The sequence below is a fragment of the Lemur catta genome, chromosome 2, assembly GCF_020740605.2.
Source record: "Lemur catta isolate mLemCat1 chromosome 2, mLemCat1.pri, whole genome shotgun sequence".
NCBI lineage: Eukaryota > Metazoa > Chordata > Mammalia > Primates > Lemuridae > Lemur > Lemur catta.
In genome coordinates this window covers 342,422-361,188 of record NC_059129.1, presented here as the reverse complement: position 1 = coordinate 361,188, position 18,767 = coordinate 342,422, and the positions used below count along the sequence as shown (strand labels likewise).

Below are 18,767 nucleotides of genomic sequence, written 5' to 3'. Positions count from 1 at the left end.
CGTAACCATTTACGGACACACGTGGTCGGATTCTGTGTTTTTCCTAAAGCGTCATGACGGCAGCCTGTTGTCTGAGGAAATGGCTCGCACTCCCTCAGAGGTCCCGCTGCCCGGCGGTTCTCCCGGGGCATGTGGGCTGGTGGGACTCGAGCCAGGCACGTGGGTGCCCGTGCTGAGCCCCAAGGAGCCGCCCGGAGCCCTGGCCCAGGCCGTGAAGCAGGGGCAGCGGGTGTTTCCCGTGAGGGGTCAGTGGTGAGCGTGTGATGTGTGCAGCCACGTGCAGCTGCTCTCCTGGGACAACCGTGCTCGGCTGTCGGCCTAAGAAACAGGCAGGCGCAAGCGAACGTCCACGTGCTCCGTCAGCACCAGCCGGCCGGGAACACGCAGTGGAGCTCCTGGGCTTTGCTGTCCTGTACATCCGTGCCGGTGTGCGGGTGCATAAGGCTGTGTGTGTGTGCACGCGTGTGACTGTGTGCGTGTGTCCGTGGCGGTGGGCAGTGTGGGTCCTGCACTGTGTCCCGCTGATGGTGGGCGGGGCCTGTGGGAGCTGCTGCTCCCGTCTGAGTTAACGGCTCCTCTTTCTCCCGGACAGGGACGGGATCCCACCGTACAGGATCCGCAAGCAGCACCGCAGGGAGGTGCAGGAGAGCGTGCAGGTCAACGGCAGGGTGCCTCTGCCTCACATCCCTGTAAGTACCGGCTCCGCAGCCCCGCCGGCCCCTGCACCCCCACCGGCCCCTGCCACCCCCGCTGGCCGGCTGTCCTGCCCTCAGAGCTGGGCCACGGCGGCACCGGCAGGAAAGCAGTTGCCTGTCCTCGAGCTTGGCTCACCGGCGTCAGCACGTGACCCGGGTGCTGTCTGCACACGCTCGCGCCCTGCCGGCTGCCAGGGGCAGAGCTGCAGGTGACACTGAGGACCCAGCGGCCACGGTCGGTTGATAGGAGCCCCCAGGACCCCCAGGGGCAGTGCGGCCGGTGTCTCCAGGGGCGGCAGGAAGCGTCCTCTGCACAGCACCCGCCATGTGGTCCTTTCTCGCTGTTGTGAAGTGGACAGCGTTTTTGTCACCTCCCAGCCGACTTGGCACAGATTTGGTCTAAACCGGGCACCAATGGTGTCTGCTCCTCAGAGAGTGGACGGTGCTACAGGCATGTGTGTGCAAGCAGGAACATGCATGTGTGTCCTTGAACGTGTGCGTATCCGCATGTGTGTGCAAATGCCACAGTGGGTCTGGGCCCTGCCTGGCGGTGGGTCCTGGCACTGTGCGTGGATCCCGGCGCTGTGCTTGGGGCCCGGTGCTGTGCGTGGATCCTGGTGCTGTGCGTGGGGACTGGTGCTGTGCGTGGATCCTGGCGCTGTGCGTGGGGCCCGGCATGCGGAGGGGCTGGCGCTGGTCCGTTCGAGCCTTGGTGGGAGGCTCCCTCCACGTGGCTCCCTGGTCCTGGGGGCGCCGGGTCCGAAAGTCCGTGTGCCGGAGACGCTTCCAGCGGCTCAGGCAATGGGGCGGCGACAGGCAGCTCCCTCAGAAGGTCCAGGGAAGACGTTCTGTGTGTTTCTGTTACAACTTTCCTGTAAGCTTGAGATGGTTTGAAACTACAAGCGTTTTAATTCAGTAGCTGAGTCGAACAGCGTCAGCGCCTAAAGCGCCAGTCCGCGGGCCAGGGTTGACTCCGCAGGGCAGCCACCAGCATCCAGGGGCATCCTGAGAATGTTCTAGAATCGAAAGCACAGTCCTCGTGGTCTGAGGGAGGCAGTGGGCGCGTGCGGGGCAGACCCCCACCCCGTGTGTGCGTGTCCCCTCGCGGCCCTGGCCGTGGGGGCAGAGACTGCACGTGAGCCCCCGCGAGGGCGTCAGGTGTGGTGGCCTCGTCCCCTCTCTCCGCACTCACCCCTTGGTCTGAGACGCGACAGAGCCGTCCAGGTGACCTGCGCTGAGTGGCAGCTGGGGGTGTGGCTGGTGACAGGTGGGCTGGGCCCGGGGCGGCCGCTCAGGAGCCTGGGCATGCGCTGTCCGCACACGCCTTGGCGCCAGCCCCGGTGCTGAGCCAGGAGCGGCCTGCGCCAGGCAGCCAGGCGGGCTGTGGCCACGGCCTGGGCCGCTGCGTGGGGGCCCCTGTCTGGTTTCAGACACGCCTTTCTCTGGGCATCTGGGACAGCCCGTAACCGCCCTGGTGGCGTGTGGGGTCGGGGCAAGGCTGAAGGTCGGCTGTCGGGGAGCGTGGCCCAGTGACAGCCTCGCGGGCAGCAGGAGCAGAGTAGCCCCTCACGCTCCAGCGTCTGGTCCCGAGACCCCTGTGGCTGGGGGAGGGGCTTCTCTCCCCGCCCCCCTATTTTTTTGAGACAAGGTCTCGTTGTCGCCCAGGCTGGAATGCTGTGGCCTCATCACAGCTCATTGCAGCCTCCAACTCCTGGGCTCCAGCGATCCTCCTGCCTCAGCCTCCCAAGCAGCTGGGACCACAGGCGTGAGACCCTCTCCTTTTTAATTCTTCAAAAGTTCCACATTTTAGGCCAGGCGCGGTGGCGGCTCACGCCTGTAATCCTAGTCCTCTGGGAGGCCGAGGCGGGTGGATCGCTCGAGGTCAGGAGTTTGAGACCAGCCTGAGCAAGACCCCGTCTCTACTAAAAATAGAAATAAAAATCATCTGGACAACGAAAAATATATAGAAAAAATTAGCCAGGCGTGGTGGTGCATGCCTGTAGTCCCAGCTACTCGGGAGGCTGAGGCAGGAGGATCACTTAAGCCCAGGAGTTTGAGGTTGCTGTGAGCTAGGCTGACCCCACGGCCCTCACTCTAGCCCGGGAAACAGAGCAAGACTCTGTCTCAAAAAAAAAAAAAAGTTCCACAGTTGCATTTACCTGGTTTTTTCCTTTATGATTATTTTTTTTGTTTCTCCAAAGCTGGAAAGTTTGCCCTTCGTCCATAAACCTGATGATTCTGATGGTTTTGCCATTCCCAGAATCTTGGTGACGCAGCCTCCAGGGCCCCCAGCGTCTCTCTGGACTGTCACTCGCTGCACACACAGGCAGCCCAGCCCCACCCCCCTGGCCTTGAGGCCCCGGGCTGGCTGTGCAGCTTCCATGGGAAAGGCCCATGTTGGGCCTCTGCGTCCCTCTGGGCATCCGGGCGTGCACAGCCCTCCAGACCACCCCGCCCCACCGGCCCCTCCGGCCCTTCCAGAAGTCCTGGGCACCCCAGCTGCCCCCTCCTGAGGTCTGGCCTCCCGCACCCCCTTCTCCCAGCCCCTGTGTCCGCCATGTCCTGGGCCTGCCGTGCTCCCCTCACTAGGAGTCCCTCAGCGCGAAGCCCCCTCAGTTTCTGGGGTCACCTCTGCACGAGTCCCACCCACCACGGGGCTTTCTCTGGGCTCGGGCTGTGGGCGCCGGTGACGTGACTTTCCTGTCTGATCTCGCTCCGTGTCCCTGGTGTGCTGGGTACGTTCCTGTCCTGTTCTGTAGATGAGGAACAGGGGCCCTGAGGCAGGCCCACTGCAGAGCCCCCGGGGAGGGCAGCGGAGCCGAGCCCACGGCGCCCCTCCCCGTGCCCCCACTGCTCCCTGCCTGTCCCCAGTCTCGGGGGGCCCCGCCCCGGCCAAGCCCTCCCCAGCCAGACCTCGGGGGCCTGCCTGGGTTTTGCGTGTTTTGTGAGGAGGGGCGTGGTTGGGCAGCAGGCGGAACTGGAACGGGGTCGGCGAGTAGGGGACAGTGTTTGCCTTCCCTAACTGCCGTGGCCAGGCGTGCGGACGCCCTGCTTTCCTGTAACCCACTCTGACTGGTTCAGAAAGGTGTGCGTGTGTACACGTGCCTGGACCTGTGCATACGTGCGTGTGCGCCTGTGCCCACCCGTGGGAGGGTCACGGAGCGGACGTGCAGGGTGTGGGTACCGGGGATGCCGGGTGGAGCTGGACCAAGTCCTTGCTCTTTTCCTGCCCTGCCCGGCTCCGACGGCCCCAGTGCCGGCCGCAGTGAGGGAGAGACCCGGCTGGCGAGACCCGGGGCGGTGAGGACGTTGATTCCGCCCGGAAACGGGGAAAGTGAACACTTGCTTCAAAATAAACTGGATTTTATACGTTGTTTCCTCTCCCACAAAGTGTTTGCAAGTGACCTTGAGCCGCCTGTGTCCCCCGCAGCGCACCTACCGTGTGCCCAAGGAGATCCGTGTGGAGCCGCAGAAGTTCGCGGAAGAGCTGATCCACCGGCTGGAGGCCGTGCAGCGCACGCGGGAGGCCGAGGAGAAGCTGGAGGAGCGGCTGAGGCGCGTGCGGATGGTGAGTGCGCTGCGCCGGCCCCGTCTGCTCACGGAGTCTGCACAGGTCGCCAGGCCAGGCCCGCCCCCGGGACCCCCTGCACCCGCCCCGCACTCCCCACCCCGCCAGGGCCCACGTTTGAGGGGGCGGGACCCCCCGCAGGCTGTCGCCCTGCACAGCCAGCAAGGAGCTGCGAGAGCCTGTGCGGGGCAGGAGGGGCCGCGAGGCCTTTGCACACGTGTGCAGGGGCCGCAGCGCCTGAGACGTTGGCCACGAATGTGGCCGGCTCTGTGTCCTTCCGTGTGTCACGTGGTTCTCGGAGACCACTGAACACAGCCCTCCGGGTGCCGTGGGCCTCCCTGTGTCGCCTGTAGAAAGGCCTTTGCTTTGCTCTCAGCCCGTGTGACTCCCTGCTGGTGGCTCATGGTCACTGCTGAGCGCTGGTCCTCCAGTCTTGTTTCAGCGTTTTGTGACTATAAGTGTTTACAGAATAGAAATGTTTTGTTTATGTGAGTTTCCACTCCTTGAGTTTAAAATGTGATGTCTGTCTGAGGAACTATGTCTTCATGTGATCCCGTGTTTAAGGTGCAGAGCCTTGGCCCCCTCAGCACCCGAGACCCCCAGGCAGGGCTGCTCTTTCCCTGTCGCAGGCTCCCAGGTCTGGAGTCTGGAGGTGCGGCCGCCAGCGTGGGCGTGGGACTGCCGTCTGCCCCAGCTGCGTCCTGTGCTCTGCAGCCTGGACGCCACGGGCCTGGCCCCGAGCTGGGGAGGCAGGCGGACTCCACGTCGGGAGCCGGCATTCGCGGCGGGAACCAGGTTTGATCACTGTGACTTTGAGAACGAGATGAATAGCCAGGCGGCTCTGCAGGAAGGGGTTTGCGTGAAGACATTAGCGGGCTCTCTCTCACACACACACACACACACACACACACACACGCACACGCACACGCACACACGCACGCACACACGCAAATTTTTCATCCTCAGTGAACCGTTTTGCCCCCGTGACCGGCAGTGTTCTCTCTTTCCCCTCCTGGCACTGGGCCTGGGGCAGCCCTCGCCCCCCGCCGAGGCCCAGGTATGGGCAGGTGCTGCCCCTCCCACCCCATGCGCCCTGTCCACGGTCCCCTGAGCAAGGGACTCGGTCAGTCCTGAGGCTCAGGAACCCGGCCAGGGCCACTTGTGAGGGCCGCCGTCCATCTGCGTAAGAGCAGAGTCACTCGCCACGCGGTTCTGCGGCTGGCGAGACTAAGACCTCCTCTTGGAGACCTGCCGTTCACCGGCGTGGCTGCCTCGCTGCCCAGGGCACCCGGTGGCCCCTGGTGGCCCCAGGCCATCCGCAGCCGAGGGTATGTGGCAGCCGGTCCTCCCAGGGCCTGTCGGCAGCCTGGTCCGGCAGGTAAGGGAGGAGTCGGAGTACGGTTGAGACTCCGATGCTGGAAACCAGATGTTGGGGACACAGTTGCTGAAATACTGAAGCTACGAATCCTGGTGGGCGTCACATCCCGGCTTGTGTGTTATGACAAAGTCCACATCGCCCTTCGGGTGGCAGAGTGCCCCACGGTGACATCACTGTTCATGTGAAGGTGGCCCTGGGGACACCACAGTTAACTCTCAAGACAAGTGTGCTTGTGAAGTGGGGAAAGGAACAATCCACCCCCTCTGCTGTGACGCCGAGCTGTGGTGGTTCTGCTGAGGGTCCCCAGGTTCCCGGCTGTGTGGCCGTGGTCCTGCCAGGCCAGCGTTTTTTGTGTTTGTTTTTTAAGATGAGGTCTTACCCTGTTTCCCTGGGTAGAGTGCAGTGGCATCATTATAGCTCACAGCAACCTCAACCTCCTGGGCTTAAACCATCCTCCTGCCTCAGCCTCCCAGAGGGCTGGGACTACAGGTGCCACCACACCCGGCTAATTTTTCTATTTTCAGTAGAGACGGGGTCTCGCTCTTGCTCAGGCTGGTCTCCAACTCCTGAGCTCCAGTGATCCTCCTGCTTCGGCCTCCCAGAGTGCTGGGATTACAGGTGTGAGCCACCGTGCCCGGCCTTTGAGCGAGACATTTTAAAGTCGGATGTAGCTGTAGGTGTTCAGTGTGCTTTTGTGATACCTGAGTCACAAACCCACGGAGTCCCCGGCTCTGTCCGCAGCAGCAGGGTGGGCAGGCCGCACTGTGCCGCCAGGGGCCGAGCACTGTTCTTCCACGTAACAGAAAATGCTAAGATGAATAAGCCCTGGTCTTTCTCTGCTGTCGGTTCAGGGCGTCATCTGTGGACAGAGGCTCCCAAGCTTGGGGGGCTGCCACGTTCTTGGTCCCGTGGCTGCCGCAGCTGGCGTGGGCCTCCTCTGTCCGGGGTGTGGCGTGTCTGCCGGGCAGCCGTGTAACCGCAGGGCTGATATGGTGTCTGATTTTCCAGTGCATCACGTTGTAGATAATAGTCCTTTTTTAAAAGGAATAACTCAAATTTTTTGAAATAGTGTATTTTCGTTGTGAAATGTGGTGCTGTTTGAGGCATCCACGGCGGGCACGCCTGTCCCCAGCACAGGGAGGCGTATTTGCATGCGTGAGAGGCTGGTGCAGACTCGCGGACGTTCGTATGAAGTGCGGGAGTCGCTCAGTTCCCTCCCCTGGTGCTCAGCGCTGAGCACGGTCTGGGCAGGGGGGAAACAGACATGAACCGTGGCTGAGGAACGGGGTGGTCGCGTCTGCACAGACAGGTCTGCTCCCCTAGCCGTCAGCTGTGCGGGAGGCAGATGAATCGAGGACCTCAGCCCGGGGCCCTGTAGGATGAGCAGGCGTCAGGAGCTCTTGTGTGAGGGCAACGTTGTTTCTGCAAACGTGTAGGAAATGTATCTACGGCAGTAACACTAACAAATAGGGAAACGAAAACCTTGAAGAAAGCACAGAAGGAGGCCCCCCCTGTGCGGCGCCGTCTCTGTCCGTGACTGCTGCGGTCCCTGGGCCCCAGGCATGGTCCCCTCTGGTCTGTGTCCCGTCCCGTCCCACGTCCCTAGCCTGCCGCCTGGGACCAGTGGGGGCAGGAGGCTCCCGGGCTCAGGCCCCTCGTCCCGGCCCTGCCCGGCCGGGCGGCGGCATCGTCGCAGGGGCTCCTGAGCCCAGGAACGCGGCAGGGCCGGGCCCGTTTCTGGTGTTTTCCCCAAGCGTCCGGTTTTCACAGTGCGGCTGGCACTGAGGTGACAATGCCGCCTTGTCCCCGCGCAGGAGGAGGAAGGCGACGATGGCGACCTGTCTTCTGGCCCCCTGGGGGCGGGTCACAAGCTGCCTCCCGGCCCCGCCTGGCACCACTTCCCGCCCCGCTACGTGGACGTGGGGTGCGCTGGGCTGCGGGACGCGCACGAGGAGAACCCCGAGAGCATCCTGGACGAGCATGTGCAGCGGGTGCTCAGGACGCCGGGCTGCCAGTCGCCGGGGCCCGGCCACCACTCCCCCGACAGCGGGCCCGGGGCCAAGGCCGTGCTGGGGGTCTCCGGGCACAGCAAGCACCTGCCCAAGCCGGGGGCGAAGCCGGATGCGGCCGGCCTGCACCACCACAGACACCTGCACCACCACGTGCACCACGGCGCGGCCCGGCCCAAGGAGCAGGTGGAGGCCGAGGCCACCCGCAGGGTCCAGGGCAGCTTCGCGTGGGGCCCGGAGCCGTACGGCCACGGAGCCAAGCCCCGCAGCTACTCGGAGGGCGTGGGCGCCGCCCCTGGCGCCGGCGACAGCCTGGCCCACGGGTGAGTGTGTGCCGGCCACACCGCGTGCCTGGGAGTCGGGGCTGTGCCCTTGTGGGAGGGAGGCCAGAACTTCCTGCGAAACTCACAGGAACCCACGGCTGCGGCCAACACGCGTGACCCAGCCTCCGTGGGGCGTTCTCGGGCCTGGTGAGGGCCCCAGCGCGGAGTGGGGCGAGTCTGGGCTCGGAAGAGCAAGCAGGGCCTGGTGCCAGTGCCCGGCCGTGCGGGGCGGAGGTCCAGGCTGCAGCCCTGGGCGCTGGCTCCATGCCGAGGCGCCAGGCCGGGAGGGTGGCCGGTGGCCGGCCCAGCCCGTCCCCAGCCGGCCGGGCCGCGGGGAGCTGCCTCGCAGAGCAGGGTGCCAGGGGCTCTGCTGGCAGCGGGGAGGCCATGGGGCGCGGGGGTGACCGCAGGTCTCGCTCTCGCAGTGGGAAGGCGGCTGTGCCCTCCAAACGGAGCGCCAAGAAGGCCGACTCGGGGAAGGGCGCCGGCGTGGAGGTGCCGGGGCCCTCGGAGGACGTGGAGAAGACGCAGAAGATCATGCAGTGGATCATCGAGGGGGAGAAGGAGATCAGCAGGCACCGGAAGGCCGGCCACGGGTGAGGGGCGCCCTGACCCCTGGACGAGGCGGGCGTCCAGCGCGGTGGAGCCCATCAGCACCCGCCCTGCCGGCCACGTGTCGGGGCCGAGACGCAGGTTTAGCGCGCATCACCTCTGGGTGCCACTGCGGCCTCCGCCAGGGCTCTCCCCCGACAGCCGGCTGCGGGCGCCCCTGCCCACGGGTGGGTGCAGCTGCCCCGGGTCTGTCTGGGCGGAGTCACCCGGGAAGTGAAGCAACCGCCCCGTCGCTCCGGGCCGAGCCCGCAGAGAGGCCTCCTGGGCGCTCCGCGTCCCCCAGCCGCCGGGGCTGGTCTGGCACCTTCTCCCAGAAGGGGAGGGTGAGGCGCCCAGGTCCAGCCTCAGCCTCACGGCCCCACGCGGGTCCGTCTCTGGGTGTCCCCACTTGGCCTGTCTTGTCCTGCGAATGTCTGGCAGAGGGGCGGGGCCCACCGAGCACTTGCCCCCACGTGGGCAGAGGCCTCAGGGTCTGCAGCGTCTGCTGGTGCACAGGCCCCCCGGCCTGCCCTGCGCCCGGCCTGGCCAGCGCCTGCCTTCCTCTTCTTGGCGAGGACGGCAGAGTGACAGGGCTGAGTGTCTGCTGAGTGTCACCTGTGCCCAGCTCCGGCCGGGTGGGGGCGGCTGTGGCCGGGGATCCAGAGTGCAGGCCAAGGCACGGGTCTGGGGCCCTGGGCCCGCCTTTGTTCCGACCTGAGGGGGCCGCGGCCTCTCCCTGTGGCAGCCTGCGGGGCCAGAGCCAGAGGAGGAGCCCCCCGGCCAGGCCGCTCCAGGGGCCCCTGGTCTTTGTTCCTGGGCCTGGGGCTGCCTGCAGGGCCCTGAGCCCCCACCGTAGCTGGGAGAGGCTGACACTGCCGCTCGAGTTCCACTGAGGGCTGGGACGTCTGGCGGGCGCAGGTGCCTCTGCAGCGTCCGGCACGAGGAGGCTGAGGCCTGTGTGCGTGGCCGGGCGGGAGCCGCCGGTTCAGAGCCGTGGCCGTTAACGTTCTTGACTGGCCGGGGGCCCAGCAGCGTCCTACGTGTGGTTTCTAATTTATGATATTGTGGATGATTTGCATTTTTATTTCAATTTCCCATATAGTTCAGGTTTTTCACAATGAACAGTTAAATGTGAAAAACTTTTTTGACCAAAAAAATAACACACTTTTTAAAACCCTCTACGTAGTGTATAATTTTTTATTTTTGTTTTAGAGACAGGCTCTTGTTCTGTTGCCCGGGCTGGAGTGCAGTGGTGTGATCACACCTCACAGCAGCCTCAAACTCCTGGGCTCCAGCGATCCTCCTGCCTCAGCCTCCTCGGTAGCTGGGACCAGTACACTACTTATATCTCAGTAAAACTATTAAAAATAAGGAAAAAAAAAAAGAAGCCTGGGCAGGCACAGTGGCTCACACTTACAATCCCAGCACTCTGGGAGGCCGAGGTGGGAGGATCCCTAGTGCCCAGGAGTTCGAGACCAGCCTGGGCAACATAGCAAGACCCTATCTCTGAAAGAAAATTCTTTTAATTAGCTGGGTGTGTTGGCACGTGTCTGTAGTCCCAGCAGAAAAAAAGAAGTCTGCAAGAAAGGGATGTTTTCATCACGTGTGCTGAGGGAGACATTCACGGGGCTCAGTGGCTGGGCCCCCTGGTGTACCCCCGCCCTGTGCCACCCCCAGTTGGTGTCGACCTGCCAGGCGGGGTGTCCAGGGTGCCAGCTGCTGTCACACACTGTTCTCTTGTTCCCAAGGTCTTCTGGGGCGAGGAAGCCACAGGCCCACGAGAGCTCCCGACCTGTGTCCCTTGAGCGCCCTGGGGCCGTGCACCCCTGGGCCGGCACTCAGCTCCGGGCCTCTGTGCAGCCCTCACACCTCTTCATCCAAGACCCCACGATGCCACCCCACCCAGCCCCCAACCCTCTGACCCAGCTGGAGGAGGCCCGCCGGCGTCTGGAAGAGGAAGAGAAGAAAGCCAGCAGGGTGCCCTCCAAGCAGAGGTACGGCCACACGGGGCGCGCGGGGACGTTCCTGGGGCCAAAGCCGCCTGGGACCTGAGGCCTGCACAGGGGCCTTTGGGGGGGGACACGACCCGCCGGGGGCCGTGGCTGGTGGCCCTGCCGAGGCACAGAGGGCTGGACGGCAGCCATCTCCATGCACCAGGGTCTGCCCCGCCCATTGTCCCCGAGGAGGAGGGACTCGTCCCTGCAGCTCACGCGGTTGTGCTGGAGGTGGCGGGAGACGGGCCGCTGGGCTTGGAGGTGGTGTTCTGGTGGCCGCCTGACAGCTGTACCCCTGAGAGCCCCAGACGGGCCGTGCGCAGTGGGCCGACGCCTGGTTCCCAAACTCTCCTCCTGGAGAGACCGCGGCCCACAGCCCCCTCGGCCTCAGCAGTTGGTGCTTCTGCCCCCGGGGCAGGGTGGCTTCTGCCCCAGCCGCGAGGACAGCCCCCGTGTGGTGGTGGCCCTTCCTCTCCAGGCGGGGATCTGCATCTCTGACCCTCGCAGCTGGGGCTGCGGTCGGCTGAGCCAGACGTGCGGTTGTGGGACTTGTGTCCGAGAGACTCTGTCTGTCACCTCAGTGCCGGGACTGTGGCTCACAGAGGCTGCCGTTGCCCTCAAGTGACCACTCTTCCTGGGCGTCTGAGCCAGTGCTGGGTGCAGGCCCTTCTGCGCGGCTCTGCGTGGTTGAAGGTTCACGGTGGGCACCAGGCCCTGAGCTGATGCCAGCTTTGGGACAGAAAGGGTCACCGGTACTTAGAACCAAAAGGGGGACCATTGCGTGGCTAAGTGCCCCTCAGCCTGTGAATGGGTTCAGCCCAGGGTGCCAGAGAGCTGCTCTGGGCAGGAGCCTCACACCTGGCTCCTTGCCCACGTCTGGCCCGACAGAGCTTGTCTGACCGGCAGGCAGGTGGACTGTGGGGCGTTGCCTGGGGCCTGCACGTGGCCCGACTGTGGGACGTGGGTGGGTCCACGGGCCTGGGGCCTCCAGAGGCCCCTAACGGGGCTTCCTGAGGCTGTGGACGAAGGGGCAGGATTGGAGCTTCCCGGACCGTGGCCTGGGCAGGGCTCTCAGGGGACAGGGTGGGGGTGCTACTGTTTCTCTCTGGCCAGTGACGCCCACTGGGTCATGACAACCGCTCTGTGCCGTGTATTCTGGGGAGCCGGTGGCTCCAGCGTCTCCACCGTGGGGAGGACCTGGCGGTGCAGGGTTACCTGCCCAGGGAACATGCGTGTCGTGAGCGGCTGCAGGCAGCACAGGCCGGGGTGTGGGCGGGAAGCTGGACACGTGGTCACGGTGACCCGGTGCAGCTGGGCATGTGCGTCCGCGTGGAGGAGCCGCTGCGTCGAGAACCCAGCACGGGCTCAGCCGTGAGCCGGCTCTGGGCCTTCCCCCGTGCAGCCGGAGCCGGCACCACACTCTGGCGTCCTCGTCATCTGGGGGCTCATGCCGGAGAGCTGAGCGGGGAGAGCCACAGCCCGGGGAGGGGCCGCGCACAGACCCCCCCAGCAGGCGCTTTGCAAGCTGGAGGCCACACCCCCCGAGGTGGGCGAGGTGCCAGGACTCGAGCCCCCCAGATCCGTGTCCCAAAGCGTGTTCCAGGGCACAGACCCGGCGCTCCGGACCGAGTCAGGGACGCCTGTTTCTTGGCCGTCTGGGGTCGGGGGTCTCGACGCCCTCCCCGCTGGGAGGCTCCGGTGGGCGGGTCCCGCAGCCCCTCAGTCTGGCGCCTGCGTGAGGCCGCTCAGGCCCCAGTGACGCGGTTGTTCCCTAGGTATGTGCAGGCCGTCATGCAGCGGGGACGCGCCTGCGTCAGGCCAGCGTGCGCGCCGGTGCTGAGCGTGGTGCCAGCCGTGTCGGACATGGAGCTCTCCGAGACCGAGTAGGTGCCCCGGCTCCCCAGCCCTGCGCCAGGTCCTGGGGGCACAGCCGTCCCGGGCGGGAGCTCGGGCAGCGCCCTTGGAAGCGGCGGTGGCTGGAGAAGGTCCCCCGGCGTCGCGTCCCAGCTGCCCGGTGGCCTTCCCACCCATCCCCCGGGGCTGCCATCCAGTGCCGTGACAGGTGACCGGCAGGCCTGAGAGGAGCCTGGGCTCGGCTGGCCCCTGCATCCTCCCGGCATCACGGCCGGGCCTTGCCGAGGGCGGACCTGCCCACCTTTGCCTTCCTGAGCCCCCGAGCCAGGCCTGGGGACACGCTGGTCCCCGACTGGCCGTCCCTGAGCGGGGTGGGGGACTCCAGCCACGGTGCCCGTGCGCAGGCATCGAGGTGCTGAGGGCAGCGGTCGCCACACTGCGCGCCTGGCACCCCCTGTGGGTCTGCCCTCTGTGCCCAGCAGGAGGCCACGCCAGGGCCTGGGCGGGAAGGCACGGCCGTGTCCACACCCCACGCCCCAGCTGCAGTGTAGACAGAGCCGACCGCCCCCTTCCTGCCCTTGTGCTCAAGACAGGACGAGGCTCGCCCCAAAGGGGCCTGGAGGGTGGGGGTCCCCAGGCCCCCCGTGCACTCAGAGCCTCTGCTCTGGGCAACGCCCCGGGGGCCTCCGTCCGTCTCTGGAGCGGCAGACCCCCCAGGCTCGAACACAGCATGGGGGGAGCCCAAGAAAGCAGGTGTCTGGGCGCCTGGGTCAGCACGTGGTGGTCACGGGGCTGAGGGGGCCCAGCGGGCCACGACCCGAGCTCTGGAAGCTTCTGGGTGCCCCCAGCTGGCGGGGCCCCACGGTCTGGGCCCGCGTGGCCTGGACAGCGCGGGGGCTAGGCTCTGCCTGTCGTCCCCGGCGCTTAGTGGCCACGTGGCCAGGCAGCCGGCGGCGGTGGGAGGAGGCCCCGTCTCTTGGGAAACGGCGCCGGCCTCACTCGCGGTGGTTCGGCCCCAGACGGGTCCAGTGCGAGGTCGCACACGGTTCGCTTGTCCACCGCGGCCCTTCCAGCGTTTGAGTTTCGGGGCTTCGGGGCCCACCAGGGTCCAGGCAGCGTCGCCGCTCTCCCGCCCTGGAGGAGGGGCTGCCACGGTCCTAAGGACCCGTGGGGGGGGCCCCAGCCCCCCGGCTGGACGCTGAGCGTCCTGTGCTCACTAGGGTGGTCGGGAGGGATCTGGGGCCTGCGTGGTGGCGTCACTGGGTGGGCTGAGGGGGGTGAGCTGGGGACATGCTGCGTCCCTGTGACCAGGCCGGTGCGGGACTGGCCCCAGGCTAAGGTGGTGCGTGGTGGGCGGGCCCCTGGCCTTCCTGAGCCTGGGGCAGGCCTGAGCCCAGTGACCGCCCCGTGTCTGTCCCCAGGACAAAGCCGCAGAGGAAGGCGGGCGGTGGCAGCGCCCAGGCCTGCGACAGCATCGTGGTGGCCTACTACTTCTGCGGGGAGCCCATCCCCTACCGCACACTGGTGAGGGGCCGTGCCGTCACCCTGGGCCAGTTCAAGGAGCTGCTGACCAAGAAGGGCAGCTACAGGTGAGCGTCCCGGGTCGGCCGGAGGACGAGGTTGCCGGGTGCCGGGTCCCGCCCAGCGGGTGGGAGAGCAGCCCAGACATGGTGCCAGACCTGCTGCCGGCCCCCCTGGTCAGCCCTTCTTGCCTGATGGCAAAGGCCGGGGCCCCCTTCCTGCCGGGAGGACAGTGCTGCTCCGTCCTGGAGGCCCCTGGGTGCGGCCTGGGGGAGGGGCAGACCCGGAGAGCCCGGGGCCGTGTCTGCCACGGCCGCTCGGTGGGTTCCTCCGCCCGCCACCTGGCTGTGACACACCCCGAGAGTGTTGGAGGGCGTGGGGGGCACGTCACCTGTCACCATAGTGGAGACAGGGCTCAGCCTAACACCTGGCAGCACCCTAGAGCCCCGGGCAGGGGCACCCGGGGATTTTCTTTCTGAGCAAGCTGTGAGCTGTCCTCGTGGCGGGTCTAGGTTCACACGCCTGCTCACCGTGGCCGGGGAGAGCGCACGCGGGCCGGGGGTCGCGGGCTGGGGTGTGCACAGGCCCCGCCCACCCAGGAGCCGCCCCCTGCTCACTGGCTGCCCCGCTGTGTCCCCCAGATACTACTTCAAGAAAGTGAGCGACGAGTTCGACTGTGGAGTGGTGTTTGAGGAAGTCCGAGAAGACGAGGCCGTCCTGCCCGTCTTTGAGGAGAAGATCATCGGCAAGGTGGAGAAGGTGGACTGACCGCCAGCCTGGCCGCGAGGACACATGGTCCCAGGGCGTCAGCACCAGGGACGCCCTGCGCTCGGCTGACAGGTGTGGCCCGCAGAGGCAGGGGAGGGCCGGCTGTGCCGCCCTCCTTGGTCTGCCTGGGTCTGGGGGGCCACCGCCCACAGCCACGCTCGGAGCCCGGCCCTGCCACCAGCCTCGGGGCCGACCCACTGGCACCCACGCTGCGGCACCCGCATTCCCGCTGGGGTTCGCCTGCGGCAGTCTGGTCAGGCCCAGGCCCGAGCACAGGAGCCTCTGTCAATTGTACATGTCACCGAGTGCCTTGAACACAGCGTGTCTCTTACCTGCCACTGTGGGAACCCGCGACAGGGCGCCTGGCCTCAGCCTCAGCCACGCGGTCGGCGGTCCCGGTCCCCCTCCTGGGGCCGTGTAAATATGTACATTTCTCAGGCCAGGGCAGCAGGGGGCTGCCCGCGCCCGTTTTTCACACGATGACTTGTACAATTATGTTTTCGAAGGTACTTGGATAATAATGAAATAAAACAGTTTTTGAACCTGCCCAGGCTGTGGAGCGCACTCTCTGCTGCTGGCGGGACCCCCGAGAGCCCGCCACAAGGGAGGCCACGCTGGCCTCTGTGGCCCGGGGGCGGGGGGCCGGGTGGGGGACCGGCCTCGAGCAGGAACCAGGCGCACAGAGCAGAGCAAAGCGCTTTATTCACAGCTCACTCCGGCGCCCACGGAGGTGCCCCCGGGGCAGCTACAGCTCCTCCTTGGACCCCACGGTGGAGTTCGCTGGTGACCCCTAGAAGAGGCCGCAGGCAGCTCAGGCTCTGCCCTCGGCTGCCCCCGCCCAGCCAGCCCTGCTGACAAGGGAGGGACGGTCCGGAGCCCTGGAACCCTGAGAACAGGGCACCCACCGGGACGGGGGCCGCGGGCTCCTCGGCGGGCTCCTCCTCGGCAGGCTCCACGGGCAGCTCACCCCCGTTGTCGAGGAATTGGGACAAGGTCTCCAGGTCCCGGGTGCTTTTGTACTCGATCACCTGAGGAGGAACTAGAGGGCCTGGAGGACACACACCCCCTCCCGGGACACGTCTGGGGTCCGGGGCCTGGGAAGGGGGTCCGGGCTCCCCCCAGCCCACCCGCCTCACCTTGCGCCCGGGCCCTGCCGGGAAGTACTTGAGGGTGGGGAAGCTGCGCACGGCCAAGCCCTGCAGCTCGTTGGCGGTGGCATCCAGCTCAGCGATGACGATGTCCTCGTGGTCCTGGTACTTCTCGGCCAGCGCCTCCCAGGCCGGGGCCATCTCCCTGCAGTGGGCGCACCACGGGGCGTCTGGGACGCAGGAGTTGAGCACAGCCAGCGGCCCCTGCCCAGCCCACCTGCCCCCGGCCCCCTCGGCACTCACAGAACTTCACAAACACATTCTTGGTTTCGTCAAAGGCCACCTGCTCGAAATTCTTGCCCACGAGGGTCTTGACCGGCCGCTGGTCCCAGTCAGGGGGGACCTCCTGGCTCAGGAGATAGGGCTGGGGGGCCAGGCGGGGCCCTCACTGGGGGCTCTGTGGGGGTGGGGGCCCTGCCAGCCGCTCCCGCCCCTGCCCCGTGGCGGGCAGTGAAGCCGCCCACCTGGACGTGACCGCCGAGGACGGCGTGGCAGAAGGCGGCCACAGAAGCTGCGGTGACGGGCTCCCCGTCCGCAGGCGCGTACTTCTCCGTGGTCTCGATGTTGACCAGGCGCAGGGTGGGGGCCGCCTCGGCCTTGAGGCCAAAGTACTGCAGCACATGGTCGTTGTCCGCAGACACGTCCACCAGCACGAACAGCACCTGCCGCAGGGAGTCCAGGCTGGGCCCCTGCCGCGCCGCCGCCCCGCCCCGCCGGCCCCACAGTACCTGCCCCCGGAACGGGGGAGCCGCCTCCCGGAAGCCCTCCAGGAGCTCCCTGTGTGGAGCCAGTGTCTGGTTGACAAACAGCAGCAGGTGGTTGAGGATCCTGGCAGCGAAGATCTTGGGGGACGTCTGCAGTGGGAGGGGCTCATGACTCGGGGCACCCCCAGATCTTAGCGGACATCTGCAATGGGGGGCTCGTGGCAGGGCACCCCCAGATCTTAGGGGATGTCTGCAAAGGAGGTTCATGACTCAGGGCACCCCAGATCTTAGAGGACGTCTGCTGCGATGAACGGCTCATGACTCAGGGCACCCCCACCCCCGGGGACTCCTGCCTGGCACCTGTGGCCCGACACACCTGGCTGTTGAACTCGGTGACCAGGCGCATGCTGTGAGTGACCAGGAAGCGGGACAGGTCCCCCAGGTCCAGGCCGAGCTCCTTGTCCACCGGGAAGTCCGCCCTCCCCTCGTCAAACTGATGGCACCGGGAGGGGGGCGGTCAGTGGGAGCCGCAGCCCGAGCCCGAGCCCGACCCGCACACCTCGGCCCTGACCCACCTTCTTGAGGAGGACCACGGTGTCGCTGGTGAGATCAAACTTCTGAAAGAGCTGTGGCCGGTCAGTGAGGCCAAAGGTCATGTCCAGGGCATCCTGGGCCAGGGCCAAGAAGGTGGCCACGTCCTTGTCCTGCAGGTCCTAGGGGACCCGGCCCTGTGAGGCTGGTGGGTGCCGCGGTTGCTGCCCCGCGGCCCAGCCCCCGGGCCGGCCAGCTTACCTGGAAGAAGCCGATGACCACCACATCCCGGGCACCTGCCAGCGCCTGGACACCTGCCTCGTCCTCCAGCCGTGTGGCACTGGGCCCCACCCGCCTTCTCAGCCACTCCGCGATGCCCTCAGCCTCTCGGGGGCCTGTGGAGAGTCCCCCTCAGCCTGGGCCCGTCCCTGTCCCCAACCCACGCCATGCCTGCCCCGGCACCTGTGTACTCCTCCGGGTCCGTGCGCTTGCCGTCACGGAAGAACTTGAGCGTGGGGTATTCCGTCACACCGAACTCCTCGGTCAGCTCTGGCTCCGCGGGCCCGTCCACCTTGGCCAGCGCGGCCGGGACCGACGTGGCTGCTAGCAGGGCAGCTGCCTTGCGGTACTCGGGGGCCAGCGCCTTGCAGTGCCCGCACCACGGGGCGTCTGGGGGACGGAGCCGTGAGTGCCCCAGGCCGGGCCCACCGCCTCCCTGCCCGACCAGAGCCCGCAGCGCCTCAGCTCCAGCAGGGAGCAGATGCTCGGTCCCACCCGCCACCTCCAGGGCCCCCTGAGCCTTGGCCCCAGCCAGGCCCAAGCACCAGAGACTCCTTGAGACCCCCCAGCCTGGGGGCACCGGGACCAGCGAGACGTGAAGTCTGAGAAGCCGCACTTTCACCACTTCCTAGGGCTGGGGCTCCCGGGCCACATGTGGCTGCCTGCCGTGGCCGCCAACTAAGAAAACATGGTTTTTATGTTTGCAAAGGGTTGTAAAAAGACCACAGACGCACAAATGCCCCTATCTGGGCTGTCTGGGCCTTTACTGAAAGTTGGCAGGATGCCACCGCCAGCTACCCGGAGCCGCGGCCAACCGGCAGCAACGTCAGCGTCACGGCCACAGCTGGCCCAGCAGGGAGGTCTCCTGTGGGTCCCTGCATGGCCACCTGCTCAGACCAGACCCCAGCCCAGCTAAACCCAGGGCTGCCAGCAGAGCCCCGCCCAGGGCCCAGGGTGCAGCGGGGGGCAAGTGCCTGCAGGAGGCCCCTCGTGTGCCGCTGCCTCTGCACATGGCCAGGCCAGCCCAGGGGTCCCAAGGGTCCCCAGCCCCGGACACACTCACAGAACTCCACCAGCAGGGCTGGGTGCTCCCGCAGGGCCAGGCCCAGGGTGCGGCGGCTCAGCACCAAGATCCCATCCTCCCTGGGCACCTGCTCCTCAGGGGGCTCCTCCAGGAGCTCCTCTGAGGACCCCTCAGGCCCCTGTCCCTGTCCCCAAGGGCCCGAGGCTCCAAGCAGCAGCAGCAGCACAGGCAGGAGCTGGCTGTCCATGGCGCTGCGGGCCCGGCGGGGCAGGAGCAGATAAGGGGACTGGAGGCCAAGCAGCCGCCGCCACGTGGCACCCAGGCTTGGTCACAGGGACGATAAGGCCCACACGGGAGAGGGAGGCAGAAAGAGGCGACAC

General features: G+C 66.6%; 2 protein-coding genes across 6 annotated transcripts in view; one reads left to right on the top strand and one right to left on the bottom strand.

Moving 5' to 3' along the window:
- AXIN1 (axin 1) overlaps window positions 1-15,248 on the top strand; it is a 42,383-nt gene extending 27,135 nt beyond the window's left edge. The window contains exons 4-11 of one of the 4 annotated variants that reach the window (XM_045540950.1): window positions 593-689; window positions 4,087-4,263; window positions 7,456-7,973; window positions 8,399-8,569; window positions 10,313-10,558; window positions 12,334-12,441; window positions 13,834-14,001; window positions 14,575-15,248. In XM_045540950.1, coding sequence (XP_045396906.1) covers window positions 593-689; window positions 4,087-4,263; window positions 7,456-7,973; window positions 8,399-8,569; window positions 10,313-10,558; window positions 12,334-12,441; window positions 13,834-14,001; window positions 14,575-14,701 — 1,612 coding nt within the window. In that variant the 3' untranslated portion in view covers window positions 14,702-15,248. The remainder of the gene's footprint in view (window positions 1-592; window positions 690-4,086; window positions 4,264-7,455; window positions 7,974-8,398; window positions 8,570-10,312; window positions 10,559-12,333; window positions 12,442-13,833; window positions 14,002-14,574) is intronic. The other 3 variants (XM_045540949.1, XM_045540951.1, XM_045540948.1) reach the window with 3 other exon arrangements.
- A 153-nt stretch (window positions 15,249-15,401) lies between these two features.
- PDIA2 (protein disulfide isomerase family A member 2) lies at window positions 15,402-18,716 on the bottom strand. 2 transcript variants are annotated; one of them, XM_045540967.1, is made up of 11 exons: window positions 18,427-18,716; window positions 17,547-17,753; window positions 17,346-17,479; window positions 17,129-17,266; window positions 16,930-17,046; window positions 16,578-16,703; window positions 16,314-16,511; window positions 16,093-16,213; window positions 15,838-16,019; window positions 15,607-15,729; window positions 15,402-15,491 (listed from the first exon to the last, which is right to left on the bottom strand). In XM_045540967.1, the coding sequence occupies exons 1-11, from the start codon at window positions 18,632-18,634 to the stop codon at window positions 15,447-15,449; spliced, it is 1,599 nt and encodes a 532-aa protein (XP_045396923.1). In that variant the 5' UTR covers window positions 18,635-18,716; the 3' UTR covers window positions 15,402-15,446. The 2 variants fall into 2 exon arrangements, with proteins under 2 accessions (XP_045396923.1, XP_045396924.1); XM_045540968.1 differs by lacking the exon at window positions 15,402-15,491 and having other exon boundaries at window positions 15,640-15,729; window positions 15,838-15,994.
- Between the last annotated feature and the right edge of the window lie 51 nt (window positions 18,717-18,767).